Source organism: Limulus polyphemus, unplaced genomic scaffold (genome assembly GCF_000517525.1).
Source record: "Limulus polyphemus unplaced genomic scaffold, Limulus_polyphemus-2.1.2 Scaffold5877, whole genome shotgun sequence".
NCBI lineage: Eukaryota > Metazoa > Arthropoda > Merostomata > Xiphosura > Limulidae > Limulus > Limulus polyphemus.
Window position 1 is genome coordinate 6,504 of NW_013671487.1, and position 20,756 is coordinate 27,259.

Below are 20,756 nucleotides of genomic sequence, written 5' to 3' on the forward strand. Positions count from 1 at the left end.
AACTTTCTTAGATCTTCTATAATCTACCTAAATATCCTGTCATACCAGTAAATTTAAAATTCTAAAATTATGATGCTTTTTTAAATCTTATCTCTTCAACTCTTTATAAGCCAACCTGATTTGTTACTTGCAGCTGCCCTTTTCTTTCTATAAGGAATATGTTTACCTTGAATATTTAAAAATTTATCTTTGAAAATTTTCCACATCTGATCAGTGTCTCCAAATAACTCAGCTGCCCAATTCACAACAGATATTTCTTGTCACATACCTTCAACATTTTTTTGAAATCTGTAACCAAAATATCATTATTCCTTATCTCCATATGCAGCAAAACATCGAACCTAATAGAGCAATGATCACTTGAACTCAGATGTTCTCCAATTTCCATCCTGTCGATCATTTCTGTATTTGAAGTTAACAATAACTGCTTGTGGGTCATATACAAATACACTTGTGATAGCTCTAAAGCTACCTGCAATGGTAAAACTACAAATACAAGCACATGGGAATTACAGCTAGAAGTGGATATAAGCTAACTAATCCATCTGAGTCTTGTATCTGATTATACAGCGAGGAAAAACAACCCCATACTTTTTGAAAACTCTTGACTGTGGAACCACAGATTATGAACTCTTTGTTAAAGAAAGTATTTTCACTTTCAATTATCATATAACACTAAATAATAAAATCAAGCATTTTATAAAGTGAACCTCAAGGGTAGTTTACGGTAAAAAAAACAGTTCAAAGATAGCATTCAATATAAATTATTTTGCCTTAAATTATAATAGTAGTAGTTAATAACATGCTGTAAAGATGCTCCCTTATATGGATAAACCATTTAATTATCACATTGCAATTGCAGCTGTAAAATAGAATTAACCTGAAGTAAGGCTCGGAACCTATTTCCAGTTTTCAGGTCTTTTCTTTATATTGTGAAAGTTGTACAAAAGCGTATCCTTACTGTTCTAAGTGTCAGATATCTCTCTGTTGGCTTTCATGTTTTAATTATCATAGTTTTTAACCAAACAGTTTCAGCCGACTTGATATTTCAATGTTGTTATAGATTCACTGACATACTTGTAGCTCTGTTGTGTTATTGATAGTCTGTAAGTTAAAAGATTCAGAAAGCTAGAAACTTAATCATCTAGACATGGTGTGCTTGACAGTGAAACACATGATTCAGAAAGTTAGTTACTTAACAACAGTGTTAACACCTAGGTGGGGTACATTCAAAGTGAAGCACAGGATTCAGAAAGTTAGTTACTTAGCTACAATGTTAAAATCTAGATAGGATATGCCTGCTAGTGAAGTGCCGTATTCAGAAAGTTTTGTTATTTAATCACAGTGTTAGCATCTAGGTAGGGTACGCTTGATAGTGAACCATTGGATTTAGGAAGTTAGTTATTTAACCACAATGTTGACATCAGGGTAGGGTTATACTTGACAGTGAACCATTGGATTTAGGAAGTTAGTTAGTTAGTTCACAAAAGTTTATTATGTGAGTGCAAAAATCTTTTGCCAAAGGCTTGTATATCTCTACCAAAGATACTGTAATATGACCCCAGGCCACCTGTTGACATGTGTCATGATGAATAATAAATGGTAAAGGACAGGAAAGGAAAATAAAAAATTAAAAATAAACTATGTAGTGAAGATGTGAAATTATGTGTATAACCAAAAGAAGATATTTTAAGATTAGCTAACAGAGTTAAAAGGTATGTACATATTTTTATTTCTTAATTTTAAACATTTATGGCACTGTACATTGATGATAATAGCTATAGTTAGTGATATGAAAAAAAAATTAAAAATAACATATAAATATTTATCTTAACTTTTAATATTCATTTAGTGGTTTCTAAAGGTTATGCAAATAAAATTTGAAAACTGTAAGATGAAAAACATTGTTTTCATCCTTACATGAAAATCCCCTATTTAGCATCTGAGTGCAAATAACTACAATAAATAAAAATTTTTAGTAGAAAAAATCAAAATTAAATATTACAGTTTTCTGAAACTACATGCTTTTACAAAAGTTCTTGCCCAATTTCAAACAATTTCATCTACTAGTTTTATTTCTGGAACAAAATATGACAAGAATCACATTACGTCCTTGCGATGTACGGACATGGTAGCCAAAGGGTTAAATACTAAATGTTCTTACTATGTCAGATCACTTCACTCAGAAATTTCCAAAATTCATAACATATTACAAAGTAATGGCTATCCCATTAATTTCTTACACTCTATTACATGAACATTTGTAACAACTATAACAGAACTTACCAAAAAGCCACACACTGTCTCCAAGCATCCAGTAGTTGTTATTACTCCTTTCATGGGTCAACAAAGTTTTAAACTTAAATCCCAAATTAAAAAAATAATCAAGACATACTACTCACAAATTAGGTGCACACAGGAATTTCACCAAGAAGTGGATATAAGCTAACCACTCCACTTGAGTCTTGTACCAATTGCAGAGTAGAATAACAACAACCCTATACTTCTTGAAAACTATAAAATTCTTAACTATGGAACCACAGATTATGAACTCTTTATTAAATAAAGCTTTTCCATTTTCAATGTTCACCCAAAACTAAATAATAACATCAACTCCTCCCTGTTGTTTTTCATTTAATCACTTTCAGATTCCAAGTGTTTTTGATCATTATCATTATTATTTGAAAGAAACAGCTTTTAAACTTATATTTAAGCCTTTTTTATAAGTTTCTCTTAACAGTATTATTTCACTTATGCTGCATGTTTCATAGTATGTTCCATTATATTGTTTTTATTTAAATCTTCTTTCTAAACTTTTGATTGTATAGAAATGTACTCACTGAATAGCTAATGTTGTTTTTCATAGTTAGAATATTGTGAACTAACCTTTTGAAGATTTTAACGTTGATGATGGAATTTGAAGCAATTTCAAGATGGCAGTAATCAAAGATGATTTTTTAGTGCTATTGTGTTTTTAAAATTTATTATAAAACTTCACTTTGATGAATCAGTAATAGTTATTTTGATTGTGAAAAAGCATAGTCCCATAATGAAAATAAATCTTCAAGAGAACTCCTGTCAATCTAATACAAGTATAAACTGTCTATATGCTACTGCACTACCACACTATCTGTCATTTTTCTTTACAAAACTAGGCCCATCTATGACAATTATTAATTGTATGACACCAACTAGTAAACAATATCTTTTTTTATTATTCTGAAACTTTGGTTACTGTTTTTATTAGAAAATCTTGTTGCTCACGAAGGTGACCTGTACAGTCAGTGAATAAAATATTTTTATTATTTTTACTACTAGTTGGTATCAGACAAGAAAATTTCTCCTACTGATAGATTAACCCAGTCCAACAAGAGACAATGCATTACTTACATTTATGTATATGTTCAAAGAAAAGACCTTCATATTTTGTAACATACAGCTTTTATGACCAGGAAAGTATAAAGGAAAGATGTTAAGTTATTAAATGAAAATTGTATATACATGCACAATTTCCATACAAAAACTTTCAAGGAAGGCATATTGTTATGTCTAACTTACATATCTATCTATCTGTCTATATATATAACTCAAAATCTCTATGTTTGTTTGCTTGTTTGTCCACTGCATTCACTGCGCAGGTCACACTTCCCTCACATGAAGGTGAGCAAAACAACAATTTTTCACTGATATACACGTCTATCGTCTGCTAGCCGAATTGGTAATTTTATTGCTAACATATACATTACATGAATAAATTCTATGCAGACTTGACATTTTTTGATAAGTTTGACATTTAATATGCAATATTAAATTGTAGGCCTATTTTTTTAAAGATCATTAACTTATACATCTACTAATACATCATATATTTAACCTTACATACAAAAGAAATGTATGCAGAATTAGAATGTTGTGTGAGAAAAAGCAAACAGTAGGCCTAGCCTATAAAATAAAATTATGCCATCTGCCATAAAATAGACTACGTGAAAAGAATAAGGCTTACATTATACTTGTTATGTAAAATGAGATTAAAGTCAAGTCAGCAAATGTATTTTATTTTACTTTTTTTTTTCTCTTGGTGGTTCGATACCTGGAAGTGGATTCTTATTTTCTTATGATACATTAGAAAGTATAATATTGCATTTTGTTAGTAATATTTTTCATACATCAATGTCATAATGTGAATACGGTATCACAACCATAAAAATGTATTAAATTTATATTGAAGCAAATTCAACATAATATTACATACATATTTACGTTTGAAATTTGAATATTTGAGGAGGGATGACAGGGGGAATAGAGCTAGCCTGTTCTTTTTATAAATTCATAAAATATTTTTTACCCATCACAATATGGAATGGGAAAACAGAGAGAGCAGTTATTTTTCAGAAATCCTGGTAACTCTGCTAGTGTGTATATTTACACACACAAACACACAAAATAAACATTTAACACATAAAGCAGAAGGGCACAGCAACTCCCATGTTTTTCAGCTAGTGTACAATATTATATATTAACAACTATGTTACATTTACTTTACTTTTTTCACATCCCCCACTTTCCAATAAAGTTAGGCTCTCCTGATATACAAAATCCAGATTATAACCTTAAAAGATGAGAAGTTATTATTTCTAATGTATATGTGTGTGTCTATATATGTATACCTATAAACATACACACAAACAACACCAAGACTAAAACTTTAAAACAAACTAAATTATCATGTCCAACAAACACACATGCATGCACACACACACACACATATATATATATATACACAATTTCCATACCAAAACTTTTATTACAGAAATATATGAAATTATTGTGTCCAATTTGTATATAAACAGCTTTGAGACTAATACTTTAAAAGATATAAATTTTTATGTAAGAAACAACTTATTCAACCATCAATATGGGAAGCAGTTGAAATCATATTAGTTCATTTTTTACGAACCTTTTGTCAGTGTTTCATTGCTGGTCACTGAGCTAAGAGTTAATTCAACTTCTGGTATACAATAGACAGGAGACAAAAACCGAACACCAATACATCTCTGAAAACACAAATAAAATCAGTAAAAAGTTATTTGTAATTTACCTTACAACAAAGCTACATAATCTAAAGTTACAAAATTCTTGTAATTCCATTTTTTGTATTGGAGGACATAATAAAGGAAAATAATATGTCACATTATGTCCCACACTCTCTCCCACATGCAAACAAATACCCAACTTCAAGAGTTTAAACTTCCCCAAATAACAATGCAGCTTTGTAAAGAGAAGTTGTTAAACTGCAAAATCCAGTATTTGTCAGTAACTCTTTAACTAATTGTGATGCTTTCCTGTGATTCCTATTGTTATTTCCTTTCACTTATTACAGTCACATGACATAAGGAAGTTCAAATGATAATTTATTTAAATATTTTTATCTGAAGTTAAATTGAAAGTTAGGTAATATAAAAATTGGAATTATAAACTATGTTTTGATGCCAAGCTTAATGACTTCCTCCTCTTAAGATATCTCTATAACCAACAGAAAGAGCAATTTCTGAATCTGATGGTTTTCTATTTTGTTCTGGCACTCAAAGCAAGTAACTTGCAAAAAAATCTTGAAATATGTTGATTAAGGTAACTGCTTCAAGAAGTACTGGAATTTAAACGTATTAATAGTTTAACTGGAAAGCCAGTTAAAATTATTGTACGTTTTGGAAATTCTGTTCTAGTACTTCATACAATTTTTATTATAAAATGCATATTTGAAAGCAATTTGAATTTCATGGTCAACCAATGTAGTGTGTAAAAAGTAGTCTTACTGAAATATGTTCTTGAGTACAAGTACAACTATTTGCTAAGGTAAGCCTTAAATTTGTTTTTTATTTATTGTTATATATTTTGAATAAAAGTTAGTAAAACATAAAAATCAATAACTTATTAGTTTAGGCAACAAAATATAAAGAAAACAATTCACGAGAACAGCTTGAGCTAATTGAATATTACATGAATGGTTTTAAACTTGGGATGAGCATTCTACAGATTATGTAGTTTATACAAATAAAATATCTTATTTTCATCCATGATATCTGTATGAAATCGAAGCTTTGGAAATTTTAAAAGCTTTTATGATGTTTTTTAAGAAGTTAAAACTGGTTATCTTTGTTGTAAATTTCAGTTTCCAATATTTATGTCTTTCTACATTTTAATAAAACTTTCCTACAAAGTTTGAATTTAATAAAACTCTACATTTTGATTTTTTCTGATTTGAAAAACTCCCCACCCAGTTTCACTGTTGTTATGATAACTGGCATACTATGTAAATAACATTTTAACAAAATTTATTAATAAGCTAACTATTCTGATATTTTTTTTAATCAGAAAGTTTAATATAATATATGTGATAAATTTTAAACCCATTTTCTATTCATATCTATATTTACTTTCTGTTCAATTATTTTCTTTGGCTATTCAAGCAGTTACTTAGGCAAAGCCTAACAAACATAGGCTTTGTCAGTGAAATAAAAGCTCATATGGTCAAGTGCAAAATGATATAATTAAATCTACTTCATCTTATTCCAATAAAAACATTTCCTAACATTGTAACAGACTAAAAGAAACAGCTGCTACAATGAGGGTCGAACAAAATAACAAATTTATTGAATTTGATAACTACAGAAATCTAAAAATAAAACTTTCAAACAGACAGAATATAAAGTTTATCACTTACCAAAAACACAGTTAATAAATAAGTGCCTGGCCAGGATTTGATACTAACACTAATGAACAACATAAATATCAATATTAATACTTATTTCAATAAATAACAGAAATAGGAAAAAGAACCAGAAGAAGAAAAAACCTAATTCCAAAAAATGCAATCTTCTGAATTTAAACAACTTCAAGATCAATAACAATATCGAGCAACAATCAACAACAATACATTTTAACCATATCTTGTGAACTAACTCATATAATCTCAAGGCAGGGTTTTTATTTAGTGGTTAGACCACGAGGTTACATCTCATGTAACTAGCTAACTTACATAATCTTTCGTAACATTAATATCTGTACATCACCATTGGGGAACCTTGTGTCAGCTTCATAATGCATACATACATACTGAACTTCAATGTGCTCTAGCTAAAAGGTGAGTTTGCATTTTATATAGCAACCGTAAATTATATTATATTAATTTTCTGGGGGGAGTGTGCCCCCAGACCCTCTAGATTGAGCTGCTTTTAGCACTTTCCTTACTTTCAATATTTCATTGTAAAATCTGCATGTCTAGACAAGCACTCCCACTTCGCAACTCCTTCCTACAAAACTGCTTCATACCATTACTTTTATCTCTCTCTTTATACTGATGCTAGGAATCCCTTACAGTTTAAGTACAGATACCTTACAAGGAAAAACAACAATTCATGTTCTGGAATCTTCAGCTTGATCTTCCCTAGTTTCTGACTCTGTTTTAGCTTACCAGAAGTTTATTAACAGTTCAAAGACCAGCCAAATTGCGATAATCAACTCTGCGATGTGGCTGTAATTTCCTTTGTGTGAGTTCAGCATGAGACATAAGCAAGTCATTAGCAGGATCAGTTGAAGAGTGAGAAATGGACACAACAGCAGAAGTCTTTTGTCTTGTGGGAAGAAAGCCTCCAAATCTTTTGTAGTCAACAATCGTGTTTTGCCACAACTGCATAGGATGATTACCATTTTCTCAAGCATCCATAGAAGTTTTACTGGGGGAAATATACATAATTCTACTTGATCTAGGATCATTTAATTATACACTAACTGAGTAACACACTTAGGGCAGAAGATAATGGATGCATCCTTAATAATACTAAGTCAACTATTTTAATTGTATCTGGGCATCTCTTATGGTTGTATGCTTGTCACTGCCACTTCTGAGTCTTTTCAATATTTGATCTTGCTTTCTGTATGACATTTTGCAATTCTGCTGTTCACTTATTAACAGTTTGAGGAGCTGTTGGATACTTTGTCAGTCAGTCTCAAGGAAGGAAGGAAGAACTTTCGTTCCAGATGGAGTTTGACTGCCGTGTAACTTGCAGAGTCATGAATAGAAGTTTTAATTGCAATAGAAAAATTCAGGAAAAAGTTTGATACTTTTTCTCAATGTAAGCAGATATCATTCTACCTATATTTCTCTTTACTCTTTCAGTAATGTTAGACTGAGGATGATAGGAAGTTGTAAAGATGTGTTTAATTCCCATAGCTTTACGTTTCATCCATCAAATTAGATACAAGTCCTTGAAAATCCATCCACGCCAGTATTTATTAATTAGTTTTTCACCTTAATAATTTGTTTGAGAGGATATACTTCGACTCATTTACTGAAATCTGTTACAACCAACAAATAATTATTCACAGAAGTAGATTTAGGATAAGGTCCCATGATATCTATTCCTATTACTTTACCAGGCTCCATTAGTTTAGTGCTTTGCATAAATCTGGCTAACCATTTCTGATCAAATTTAGTGGTGTGACAAACGCGGCATGATAACACAATTTTTAATGTCCCGTGTCATACCAGGCCAATAACCACATCTGGATATTTTGTCTGTGGTTTTTCTAAAACCTAGGTGACCAGCTGTAGGATGATCATGCAATTTTATTAATATTGCTAGTTTCAGTGTTTTGGGAATAACTGGTCTGTATTCACCATTGCCAGCAATCCATTTTTTGTAACGAAGAACACTGCCATTCAAGACATAGTGTTTTGAATTAGTCAGTCTCTGTAACTATAGTAGAATCATTTGAAAACTATCCAGTACATTCATCATCTTTGGCTTGTTCAGTAGCCAAATGTTCTGAAGTGCTAATGTTGACAATGACAAAAAGTTCAGGTGATAGCTTGCTGACATCCAATTTTGAAGTTTCTTCTAGGGAATCAGCAGGATGTCTAGATAAGGCATCAGTTAACTGGTTACCTTTTCTGTGAAGTATTTTAAATGTTAAGTCCTGCAATTTTAATGACCAATGCATCATCCTACCAGTTAACTTCTAACTTGTCTGTAACCATTTCAAGGCAGCATGGTCAGTGATCATTATAAAATATTCTTCATCTAGGTATATTTTAAACTTTTCTACAGCCCAAACTATTGATAGACATTTTAACTTTCTAGTTGTATAATTTCTTTCTACATAGTTCAGTGTTCTAGTAGCAAATGCTATGACACCCTTCTAACACAGAACTGCTCCCAATCCAACATTTGAGGCATCTGTATGCAAAAAAAATGCTCATCTTTTTTCCCTTTATTTTCTGGAATACATTTTCACATTATGTGATCCATTTCCACTTGATACACTTCCTTTGTAATTGATTTAAAAGTTTAGCAATTGTAGCAAAGTTTGAAATAAACTGATTATACCAGGCACACATACCCATGAATGTGCTTAATTCCTTGCAGTTCTCTGGAATTGTGAAGTGTTTAATAGCTTTCACTTTGTCATCATTTGTGTGTACTTCCTCAGAAATAAGTTTAAATCCTAAATATGATACTGCCAGTTGGCAAACTTTGCTTTTAGAAATTTATACAGTAAGATTAGCTGTACGAAGCTTGTAAAAAAACAATTAAAGATATGCATCACTAATTTGGGTGAAAAAAGGAGCACATCCAATACTCAGTTGGATGTGCCAAAGGGTGTAGAGTGGATAGTGCATGTCACACTGTAATCAGTGTATTAACTCCAGTACAAAACCAGATAGCATTGGGTATTTTTCTTCTGATCCATGGTAGGAGGAGGGTTCCAACAATTTTCATCTCAAGTTTAGGAAGCAGAAGGGAAAACAAATTTCATTCCAACCGCCCAAGCAGGGCACGTGTGCAACCTAGTACACAACCAGCACCAGACCACCTGGGAACCTGACATCCAGGCAATGGTAGGAAGGGTCAGTAAAACATGGAGGTTCACTTGAACTAAAACTTGGCAGCATTGGGAATTTATCGCCCAGTCCCCAGTAGGATGAGGTACCCCTAAAATCCACATGTGTGAGGACTTATGTTGGCTAGTCTAGTTCTAATCCAACACTAGACCACTTGGGAACCAACATCCAGAGGGATGAACTGTAACTTGGTGGACAATCTCCAGTACAAAACCAGGTGGCATCGGATATTTGTTTTCTGGTCTGCAATAGGCAGAGGGTTCACACCACCTTCACCAACAAAACACCACCACCTTCCTCTCAACAAAATGGGATTGAGCACACTCAGAAAAATGCCTCCATGTTCCACCACCCAAACAGCTATGAGCTGATAAGTGGAAAGGACTTCCATACTCCAATCAAAAAGAGGGGGAACAACATGGTGGAGAGTTTGGAGGAATGCAACTCTGGAGAAAGTATAATGGGTGACAATAGAACCCTATTTTTAAAAGCAGGCCAGTCCCAATTTATTCCACCAGAGTTAGAAGGATGGACAGCTATCCCGACACTGCTTTACTCATGATAGTCCATGTGTTGCTATGGTATGGGACAGACATATTTATGACACAAAACACTGCAATGAAACCTCTAGCAAAAGGATGTGGATTTGGGAACTAAAAGAATGGTAGTTTGGAACTGAGGTGAGTGTCAAATGCTTCTAGAAGTGGAATACCCCACAGAGTGTACCACCACCTAAACACCTGAGGATCTAGGGATCACTCTGTGGGAAGAATCTTGTTGGGATGAGATTAAGAGAACCCGGAACATGACACAATAATAGATATGTGTAATGTGAATGGGCAAAGAATAGGAGTTCTATAGTTTGAAAACAAAGTGGATGTGGATGGGAGCCCCTTTGTCGATTGACGTAAGAAACAACAGTAAAATTGTCAGAAGGTATCATCATCAATCTTCCTTGTATGAAAGAAAACGATCCAAAGCACAAGGAATGGAAAAATAGCATCAGAATACTGATGTGCAGAGTCAATTCGACCAGAGACCAATGACCTGCAATTTCTCAGGAATACATACACACTCCCTTACCCATAAGAAAGCATCTGTGAAAAGATGCAACTTTTGATGGGGAGGCAAAAGAAAAACGACCACCATGGTCTTGTCCCTGTTAAGCTACCAGGCTAAAAATTATGTGTAGTGAGAGAGGGGTTAGTATAACCAAATCCAAAGGATCCCGAGCAAGATTCCGTTGATTATGCAACACTCATGGAAGAGCATGTATGAATGCACAGCTAAAGGGAATGAGGGCTTCCATGGAAGTCCAAAAGAAAAAGAACTTCACATGTAGTGAGAAAAGGTGAGGTTTTATATTTGAGAACTAATAGCTCCACTGGTCTCAACCAAAGAGGAGAAGACTGGGCCTGACTGAAATAGTAGTTAATGAGCACTCCCAAATGGATAAGGTGGATCAGGATGAAAACGGACTTCTCCAACATGAGTAGCCAACCTACATTGGCCACCTCTTGAAAAGTAACTGCATGTGCATGGGAGATGTTTGTTGGGATGTAGCTAAATTCAGCCATCTATCTATATAATGATGAAACTACAGTTCATGAGAATAAAGAAGTCAGGCAAAGGCCCTGAACACCTGACAAAATACACTGGGTGAGTAAGCCAGACCAAACAGAAGAGCAGGGAATTGAGAAACTTGACCTCTGTGGACAAAATGAAGGTAATGTCTAGATGATATGGAAAATGAATGAGAAGGTAAGCACCTGAAACATTCATCTTTGTCATTCAAAGAACAGAAATAAACACCCACCAAACAGTAAGGAAGGACTCCATGGTGAAATGAGGAAGGTTGATGAAATGGTTGAGAATGGAAAAATCTATGACAGGGCACCAGTCCTTGGTCTTCTTGGGAACTCTGAACAACTTGGAATAGAACTCCATAGAAAGCAGACTGGTGGGTTTGATAGCTTTCTGGAGAAGAATAGTCCAAACCATTTTGGGAAGACACTGGTAGAAAACTGGATCTCAAAGATGAGGTAATGGAATGGGATGTGGGGATAACTGAGATGGCATTACAAATTGTAAGTTCTTCAGATAACTAGAAGTACCCAATGATCCAAAGTGAAATTGCTCCTTAGGTGCACATACCTGGCCAAACATACTCCGACCATGCCAGAATCTATGGTAAAGTTACTGGTACCATTGGCAGCAGGAAACCTGCTGATTTGCAGTTTGATGGCTAGCTGCTGAGACCATGTAAAGAGGTTGAAGGAGGGGTTTGGATACAGGAATGGGAGAAGAGGAAGGTTGTGAAAGATGAGAGACGACTGATGAAAAAGGAAGAGTGTTGATGAACAGTCTCCACTCTGGACTACAAAGAAATATTCAAAGACTGCCTGGCATAAAAATGGAGCCATAAGAAGGTCCTGCAAATAAGACATGGGTAGGAGTATGTGAGCAAAATGTGTGTCCCTACCCAGGAGGTCCCAACAACAGAGAAGCCAAGTTTGGATGGAAAAGTCAAGGAAGACAACACAGAATACACGGGAGAGTAAGTGTTCTCAAAAAAACCGTTCAGGGGAACAGTGGATAGCCCCAGATAGAAGATGGATGGACGATAGGTAATGCAAGAGGGCGATGAGGGTTAAACAGAGCCAGGAAAATTGGGCCTGGGAAAATCTCATTGTGATATCAGGGACAGACCCCCACACCTGAATCAAATACTTTAAGTTCTGTGAGTCCAGAAACGGAAAATCCTAATGATGACACACTAATGTGTGGGAATTATTAGGAAAAAGCAGAATTAAGGAGGAGAAGTATCTTAAGACATAGGGAATATAGACAAAGGGTAACATACCTGTGACACTATATTCAGAAAGTGTAAACAGTCTGGGAGCATCCACAGGTAGAATTCAGGACTACACAGTAAAGAATGGGGTGGAAACAGGCTCTCCTAGCCCTGTCATTCTGTTCATGTTCACCAGAAAAATGAATATCTGGCATAGTATAAGGAGATACAGCAGACCATATAACGGACCCGAATTTGTGAGATATGAAAACCGAAACCTCCTCATTACACAAATGCGGATCCCAATTTGTATAATGTCAACTTAACTGTACAGCCACGAACTGCAGGAGGAGAGCACAGTCACATATTGTGCTCATCTCGAGTTAACTAAATAGTTGCCAGCTGCAGAAGGAAGGCCTGAGAAACTGCAGGTTACAGTGCAGTAGCAGGAGTAACAACAGTAGTAGTTTTCATAATTTGAAATTCAGAATTCATAAACCAGACCTACACTATTTAGTTTCATTTAAAAAATAATAATAAAACTAAATAACAAAGCTAGTTTGGAGCAAACATTAAATATGTCTGTACTCTACTATGCCAAGTCAAGAAGTGAAGACGGGGCTCTACAGTATAGAGAGCCAGCTGCACCAAGGGGTGTGTCACACTGCTATTAGTGTAGGTTTGTCACATGCTCATTTGCAGGCTACAGTGCTGCTGTATAACGTGTAAACATGTGAGTGTAGGTGGGAGCATCAAGGCTAGTGACGAGTGAAAATTGTGCATATAGGGCAGCACTGAATGAGAAAAGCTGTTATGTGAGCGAAGGTAAGGTACTGTATCAGAAGAAATCATTTTTAAATTGAGTTAAGTCGTTTGGTTATTAATGAACGATTCAGCTTTTTATAAAATTTTAAGAATAACCATACTTTATTACCACAAAAATGTTTACATTATTTCTTTCCTTGCTTTGTAAATATGTTTTTATTTGTTATATAATTGTTTTTAACCACCAGCTTTATTATACTGTTTAATTCTCGTGGCTCTATCTTAAGTTACATTTTGTTCTCATGTATTGTTTCCTTTCAAAATGTTCAGTAATTGTCATTCACAGGCTTGTTTCTGGCTTGAAGAAGAGCATTTGTCAGAAACATCACCAAGAAAACAAAATACAAACATTCTTTTCAAGATGATTTATCTCCAAAAGCCATCATTGTTTTCATTATCAAATACAAATGACCATTTTTTGGTAGATATTGTTCGAATGGTTTCTCTTCAACCTCATAAATTATAAAGACTCCACCTTTTCATCCTTTGAACTAACTGAATTAACAGTTTTTGTTTCAAATAAAATAACACTTTCCTTCAAGGCACTGTGAGGTTAGCTCATTATGGTCCACTGTAGACCATAGCATAGTACTAGTGCTATGGTCACAGCATAGTTCCATACCAATATGCACCTAAATAAAATTTTTTATAAATAAAAAAAGGAAATATCTTCAAAAATATCAAAAACTTGGCAGAAAGTTCATTGATTATTATGTTTCATCATAAAAATTATTCTATATCAAACAAGTAAAATTGTATGAGATATCTGAGTTTTGCAGAAGCATTTAGTTGGTGGCACCTTTGTGCCTTCAAACTGAAAAGAGTAGAGTATCTTTTACTTCATCCCTGTCTAACAAGGTGGTCCTTAACCAACTTGAACTTCATCTCTGTCTTACAATGTGATACCAAACTCCCTCCTCACCTCTGGATGTACTGCTTTTGCAAACACTTCATCCAATTTCAGGTTCATGGTGCTTGAAGCTATTATAGCATCTGGACTGCAACAATGAGATATACCTAAAAATAGTATCAGATATTACTTGCAATTGACTAAAGACCAAAAATACTTTTAACTCCATGTGTACAGGTAGGGATCAAACATTTTAGAAAGTAAGATTCAAAATTTAGTTAAATAATTTTATTGCCAACATACTTCAGTAAACTTGGCATAAAAATGTAGCTTATAATTTCACACGTCCTAATTTACGAATCTAAAAGGAAAATATTTAAATAGATTCTCAACCTTCACTTCTCTGTGTCACATGATGCTTCTCTGCTGTGAGTTCTTCATTTTAGATTTTTTCTCTTCCCTGTCTATCAGTTAAATACACCAACTTTTGATATTGACAGGCCATAATTTAAAATAAGAATCTCCCACCTTCTTTATTTTCTAAGATATAAATTTGTTACACCCACCAAAGAAGCTTCTCCCAACTTTTCATGCTTTTGAAATTAATTTATTCAAACTTAGTCTCAGAGCATTTTGATAAAAATACTATATATATAAAACATGAAAACAGAAAGGCCATCACAAGAGAAAATACAGAAACATCTAAGAGTATTTTTAAACAAATCATCACAAGTAAACTAGGATCACAGACAGATCAGATCATCAGAAAAAAACAAGAACAGCAACATTCTCAGGGCACTGTTTAAACAAATCACTACATTTGAAACATTATAACAGAAACGACATCAGAAGGAAAAATACAGCAACATTCTCAGAGCATTAATACAAAAAATTACAATGTGAAACATGGTAAAAGAAAACATTAGAAAAGAAACTATAGCAACATTCTCAGTGCAATTTTTAGAAATCACCAAATGTGAAATAGGATCACAGAAAGGATATCAGGTGAAAAATACAGCACATTCTCAGTGCATTTTTATAAAAATTACCACACTTGAAACATGACAGAAAGGACATCAGGAGAGAAATTGAAGAAATATTATCAGTACCTTTTTAAAAATCACTACATGTGAAATACAATAGATAGTAGAAAGGACATTAGACGACAACATTTTAATAACAATCACCATATGACAAAGATAACAGAAAGGACATCAAGAGAAACTACAACAATGTTCTATTTTAAGAAAAAACCTTTTCTGAAACAGTATCACAGAAAGGACACTAAGTATAATACTAATAAATATTTTCACCATCTAATGCAACAATGTTAAAACATACAAGTATGCAAGCACATCAATGTAATTGTTTAATCTTAATCAGTGCCTCATTTGTGTTTGATATTTCATCTTTTATCATTTAATAATCATTTAGAGACCACAGAAATAATACTAGACAAATTAATAACAACAAATAATAAATATGAAAATTAGTTTACAAAAATATCAAATATAAAATGTAAACTCTTGGTCTATAAGTTAGTCTTAGTAGTTTAAGTTCTTTTGTTGATAGCATGACACTGCTATATTTTGAAAATGAATCAAGTTTAGAGCAACAACTATATGTCTAAATTCATTAACTAAATGCCTTCAGTTGTTGAGGTTTTGACCCATAAACTTGGTACTTTTCACAAAAGGCTGTCCTCTCCACAAAAATGTCAGTCTTGATTCAGAAATTAATAAAAAATTAAAATGAACAAACAATTGCCAGATACTAAAAGTTAGTAGGTAAGAAGTAGTAACACTTACGCTCAATTACATCTTGTTTAATCTTCAAATCTTCATTTACACACTCAAATATGAATTTTGATTTCTTCGCAACTCTTTCTAGTTTGTTCATATAATACACATTTCCCTAGAGGATATGAGAATTATCAATAAAACCCTATAATATTTAACAAGAAACTCACAAATCGACATCTGAACTTTTAGTCTTGCACAAACAATATAAGAAAAATTATTTTGTATTGAAGGATAAGTGTATGGACTTTAAAATGACATTTAAGCATTAAGATTTTATTATATAAATACATATTTTAAAAAAAGGTAGAATGGAGCACAATACCTAGATCCCCTTCCCAAACTTACTGTTTTGCAGATTCCCATGAAGTTTATTCATAAACCATGAAAGCTGGATGTAAGATTTGATTAAGAAATCTATTTTTAACCTAAATCTATATATTTATAAACCTATATGTTATAATTTTGACCATTTTATTCTGCCAGAAAACAAACAAACTGCTTTTAAAAGCATTCACTTAGAACATAAACAAGGTTCTATAGGTCAGGTGTGGAAGGGTCTAATACATGGTAAAAGCTCTGTTCTTATGCTTCTAAGGCAAATTAAATGTTTACTATAACAAAATTTTGCAGTTACTAGACAACTTTATCTATCAAGCTCCATACTCTCATGATGAACATCACTACTGAAATAATTACATACATAAGTAAACAGTAAGATTATGTACAAGGATGAATTAACAGTGAAACAGAAGATTACTTCTGGTTAAGAGCATATTTAAGTTTATTCTTAACATACATTACTCACCTACTACACAGTGAGTTCAAATTGGCTACCATATTCCAACATACAGTGCAGCCCAGAGACGTGCAAACTTTTTTAATGGTGCACCCCTTCCCATTTTTAACCAAATTTTGTTGTAACTACCTCCCACTACCCAGTATAACCTATTTGTGTATATACTGTACATATAATTTTTCCGATAATAATTGTTATTACAGTATTGCTTAATAATAGTAATATTTGTATGGTAGTTCTTAAAACTTTTTTACTTTTAAGTTTGTACTTCAAGATATAAATTATGTGCTCCGAGAGCCATAGTTGTGACCCCCCCCCCCTCCATGACTCACCACAGTATGCACACCACTGGCGTAAACTACAGGAATGTGATACTCTTGTACAAGCTACATACTTTTAAACCATCAGAACTCCTGGTGATCAACATATATTTCATTTGTTCCATTGTTAATACATGAGTAAGTTTAAATTAGGATTACACTGAAGATAATCAATTTTCACTTCAATATTATGTCAAATTTATGCTGATCCATTTTCAGAAATAAAAACAACATACAACAAAGTCTGTCTGCATCATCAATTTATCTTTCCATAGTTTTTCCTTGTCATACTTGAGACGTACTACTAAACTGTCCAAAACTTCATTATTTTGGTCATACACCCAAACCTCAAGGCCATGGTAAGCAAAGTCACCTGAAAAGTGAAAATTTAAAGTGATAATTGTAGGATCATACAAATCATCTAAAAAGTCTTACATAATACACAGAAATCTCAATACTTGTCCCAAAAGAGCTACAAAACTTTTCACATTTTCCACAGATCATCAACAGTCTGTTAGGTAAGAATATAGAACATAAGACACTGATTGAAGAAAAAAAAAGAAGCCATCATAATAAAACAGTCATGATATTTTTTCATTTCTTAAAGTTATAATTTTCCTATACTGAAAATGTATATTCGAAAGGTATTTACCTCTTCTCACATAAATAGCTATTCTCATTCAGTGCTGCCCTCTATATACACAAAAAGATTCTGTGCATGCCACAAGCCTTGAATCTCCCACATCTGGAATGGAATGATTCCAATGCATCTCGCATGCAAATCACCATAAAGAGTGCAACATACTCTCTTGACACATGAGACTCCATCTATTCAATTCTAGGAGGTAAGTACCTATTGGAAATACATTTTCAGTATAGGAATATTATAACTTTCAATACGATACATTACCTCCTCTCACATAAATAGCTAGAATCTCACATTGAACAGATGGAAGGAATGGTGCAAGGGATAAAAAGAAGCATCCTTGAAAGTGTCTGAAGGATGCTCCTAAAGAGATCTTCGGAATCTAAGATCATACATGGGAGACCACATCACTTCTGAACCAGGAATACTCTTCGTCCATTGTCGAAAAATGTTGGAAAATTGGAGGAGCACATCCAAATGGGAGAGAACTACAGCAGGATAGTGGTCCAAACCACTATTATATATTAAAGTTATGAAACTCAATCCCAGAAAACATAAAAGAGGGTAAGATTAAATGATATGCCCCTAGGTGTAGAGTGGCTATGGTGAGATGGACCATACCTGGCAGGTCAACTTCACTCACAACTCATGATGCCGGGAAACCGACATCCACGCGGGTGTAGGATGAGGATCATACTGCCAGCAAGTTGACCACAATCCAAAACCCAGAACACCAAGTATTAACATCCAAGTGGGGTTAGGAAAGAGAATCATACAAGCAGCAAGTCAACCTCAATCCAAACCCCAGGCCATCAGGTACCAGCATCCAATTGGGGGGAAGGAAAGAGGATCATACGTGCAGCAACTCAACTACAATCCAAAACCCAGCCATCTGGTGGGGGTAGGAAAGAGGATCAAACATTCTTCACCATGATTTCATAATACTAGAGGGAATCTTGTAACACCCGATCCATGAACAGGCAGGCACATGTTGTTTTATAACAATGTGAAAAATCGAACGATTGATCAGGGAACCCAACATCTGGAATAGAAAAGATGTCTGTGCAATGTAAACCATCTCACTCAAATATATAATGACAGGAACTGCCCCAAGCACAGGAACATCCTTGGAATAATAATCATCGAGGGATAGCAAAAAGGAAAGAACTGTAGTAATCTGTAAGTACTTCCACCATGACCCACTACACGGATGGAGAAACAAGAGTAGAAATGAGCAAGGGAATAGAAACATCTGTAATACATGTGTGAGGAGTTATGTTGATTGGTTCAACTCTAAATCCAAAACCCAGCCACTGAGAACCAACTTCCATGTGGTGGTTGGATAAGGGATCCCAACTGAAGGGGGTGAACTGCAATTTTGTTTGCTCACTCTCATGTTATATAGTGGAGGATATCTCATCATCTACACCAGCAAAACACCACCACCCTACTCTCAACTGAATGGTTTTATAATCATTTATATATATTATTTGTATTTCATTATCATATTCAGTAGGATGCCTCCACAGTCCACCACCCCAGAGGCTTGGAACTGAAAAGTGGTAAGGCTCTCAAGCTCCACTAGAAGAAAAGGGGGGAGAAAGCACAGAGGAGAGACCAAAGGAATGATAACACCTGAAACAGTGCAATGGGTGACCATGAATTCCTATTTTGAAAAGCAGACCATATTGATTTATTCAATACAAAGGATGGCAGGGATAGGCAGCTATCCCCTTCTGCTTTATCCATGTAGTCTATGGGTGAGTAAGGTCTGAGAAAGGTAAACTTATGAAGCAAACATATCACGAGGATAAACCTACAAGTGATCTTGTGGAACACTCCACCTCCGCAGTGTGCACTGCATGGCCATGAAATTATAATGGTTAAGTCATCATGACCTTGCAATGTGGCTTTTACTAGTTTATGTATACCTGGATAGGCACCACTCACCAAGAGTGGGACTCATAAAGAAAAAGAAGAGATGCTCCTGAAAATAAGAGGTATATATACTAAAATATAACTTACCCAGTCACAGTCTCATGAAAGATTGAAGGATGGCAACAGGTGGATGATGATACCCCAACAAGGAAGAAACAACTACCCAAAATAAAGAATGGGAGATGAACATATGAGAAGTAGTCCCAGTTCTCGAAAGATGAAGAACCTCCATTGAATGACAGTTTGGATAGGCAGGGAAAAGGGAAGGTGCATGATCTGAGTGAGGACATGAGGAATTGATGATGCGAAGAAAAATACAAGGAATGAAAGACCAATCAAATCACAATCCAAACTCAATGGGTCAGGGTTGAACAAAAAAATTACAAACAAAGCAATAGAGTAAGGGAAGGAAATTATGGGAGATGGATTCAATGGAAAACCTTGAAAATAATGAAGTAACCCAAAACATGTACTGGACCAACAAGTTCATCTGGAATCAACTGAGAAGAAATGTGGAAGATAGTAAGAAATTGAAAAATTGAAAGGAATATACCACATGATCCATGAAATGGAGGTAAATAAAATTGATCCAGAATAAAGGAAACAATCAAGCCAAAACAACAGAGAAACTAGATTTGTGCCCCCCAGGAAATCAATTAAAAAGACATGAAACAGAGTGACATGGATGAACAAACATTTTGGGAAAAAACTGATGGAAGGGGAAACTAACATGAGAAACTGTGTTTTATCCTTTCTGAACATATCAACAGCCAGGACAAGGGGATGATGAACTAGAAGCCAAAAACAAAAGAGGAAATCACTTGGGAATTGATAAAAAATTCAAAATCTTCATGTGGAGGAGTATCCCACAGGAGGTAGAGTCA

At 34.1% G+C, this 20,756-nt stretch overlaps 1 protein-coding gene across 1 annotated transcript in view; it reads right to left on the reverse strand.

Annotated features, from left to right (window-relative positions):
- Positions 1 to 20,756, reverse strand: part of LOC111089317 (L-carnitine dehydrogenase-like) — a gene marked incomplete at its 3' end in the record, with an annotated part of 36,238 nt that overhangs the window by 3,934 nt on the left and 11,548 nt on the right. The window contains exons 4-7 of the mRNA XM_022401593.1: positions 17,525 to 17,661; positions 16,179 to 16,284; positions 14,443 to 14,537; positions 4,958 to 5,054 (exon numbers count right to left, since the gene is read on the reverse strand). Of these exons, the coding sequence (XP_022257301.1) occupies positions 4,958 to 5,054; positions 14,443 to 14,537; positions 16,179 to 16,284; positions 17,525 to 17,661 (435 nt within the window). The remainder of the gene's footprint in view (positions 1 to 4,957; positions 5,055 to 14,442; positions 14,538 to 16,178; positions 16,285 to 17,524; positions 17,662 to 20,756) is intronic.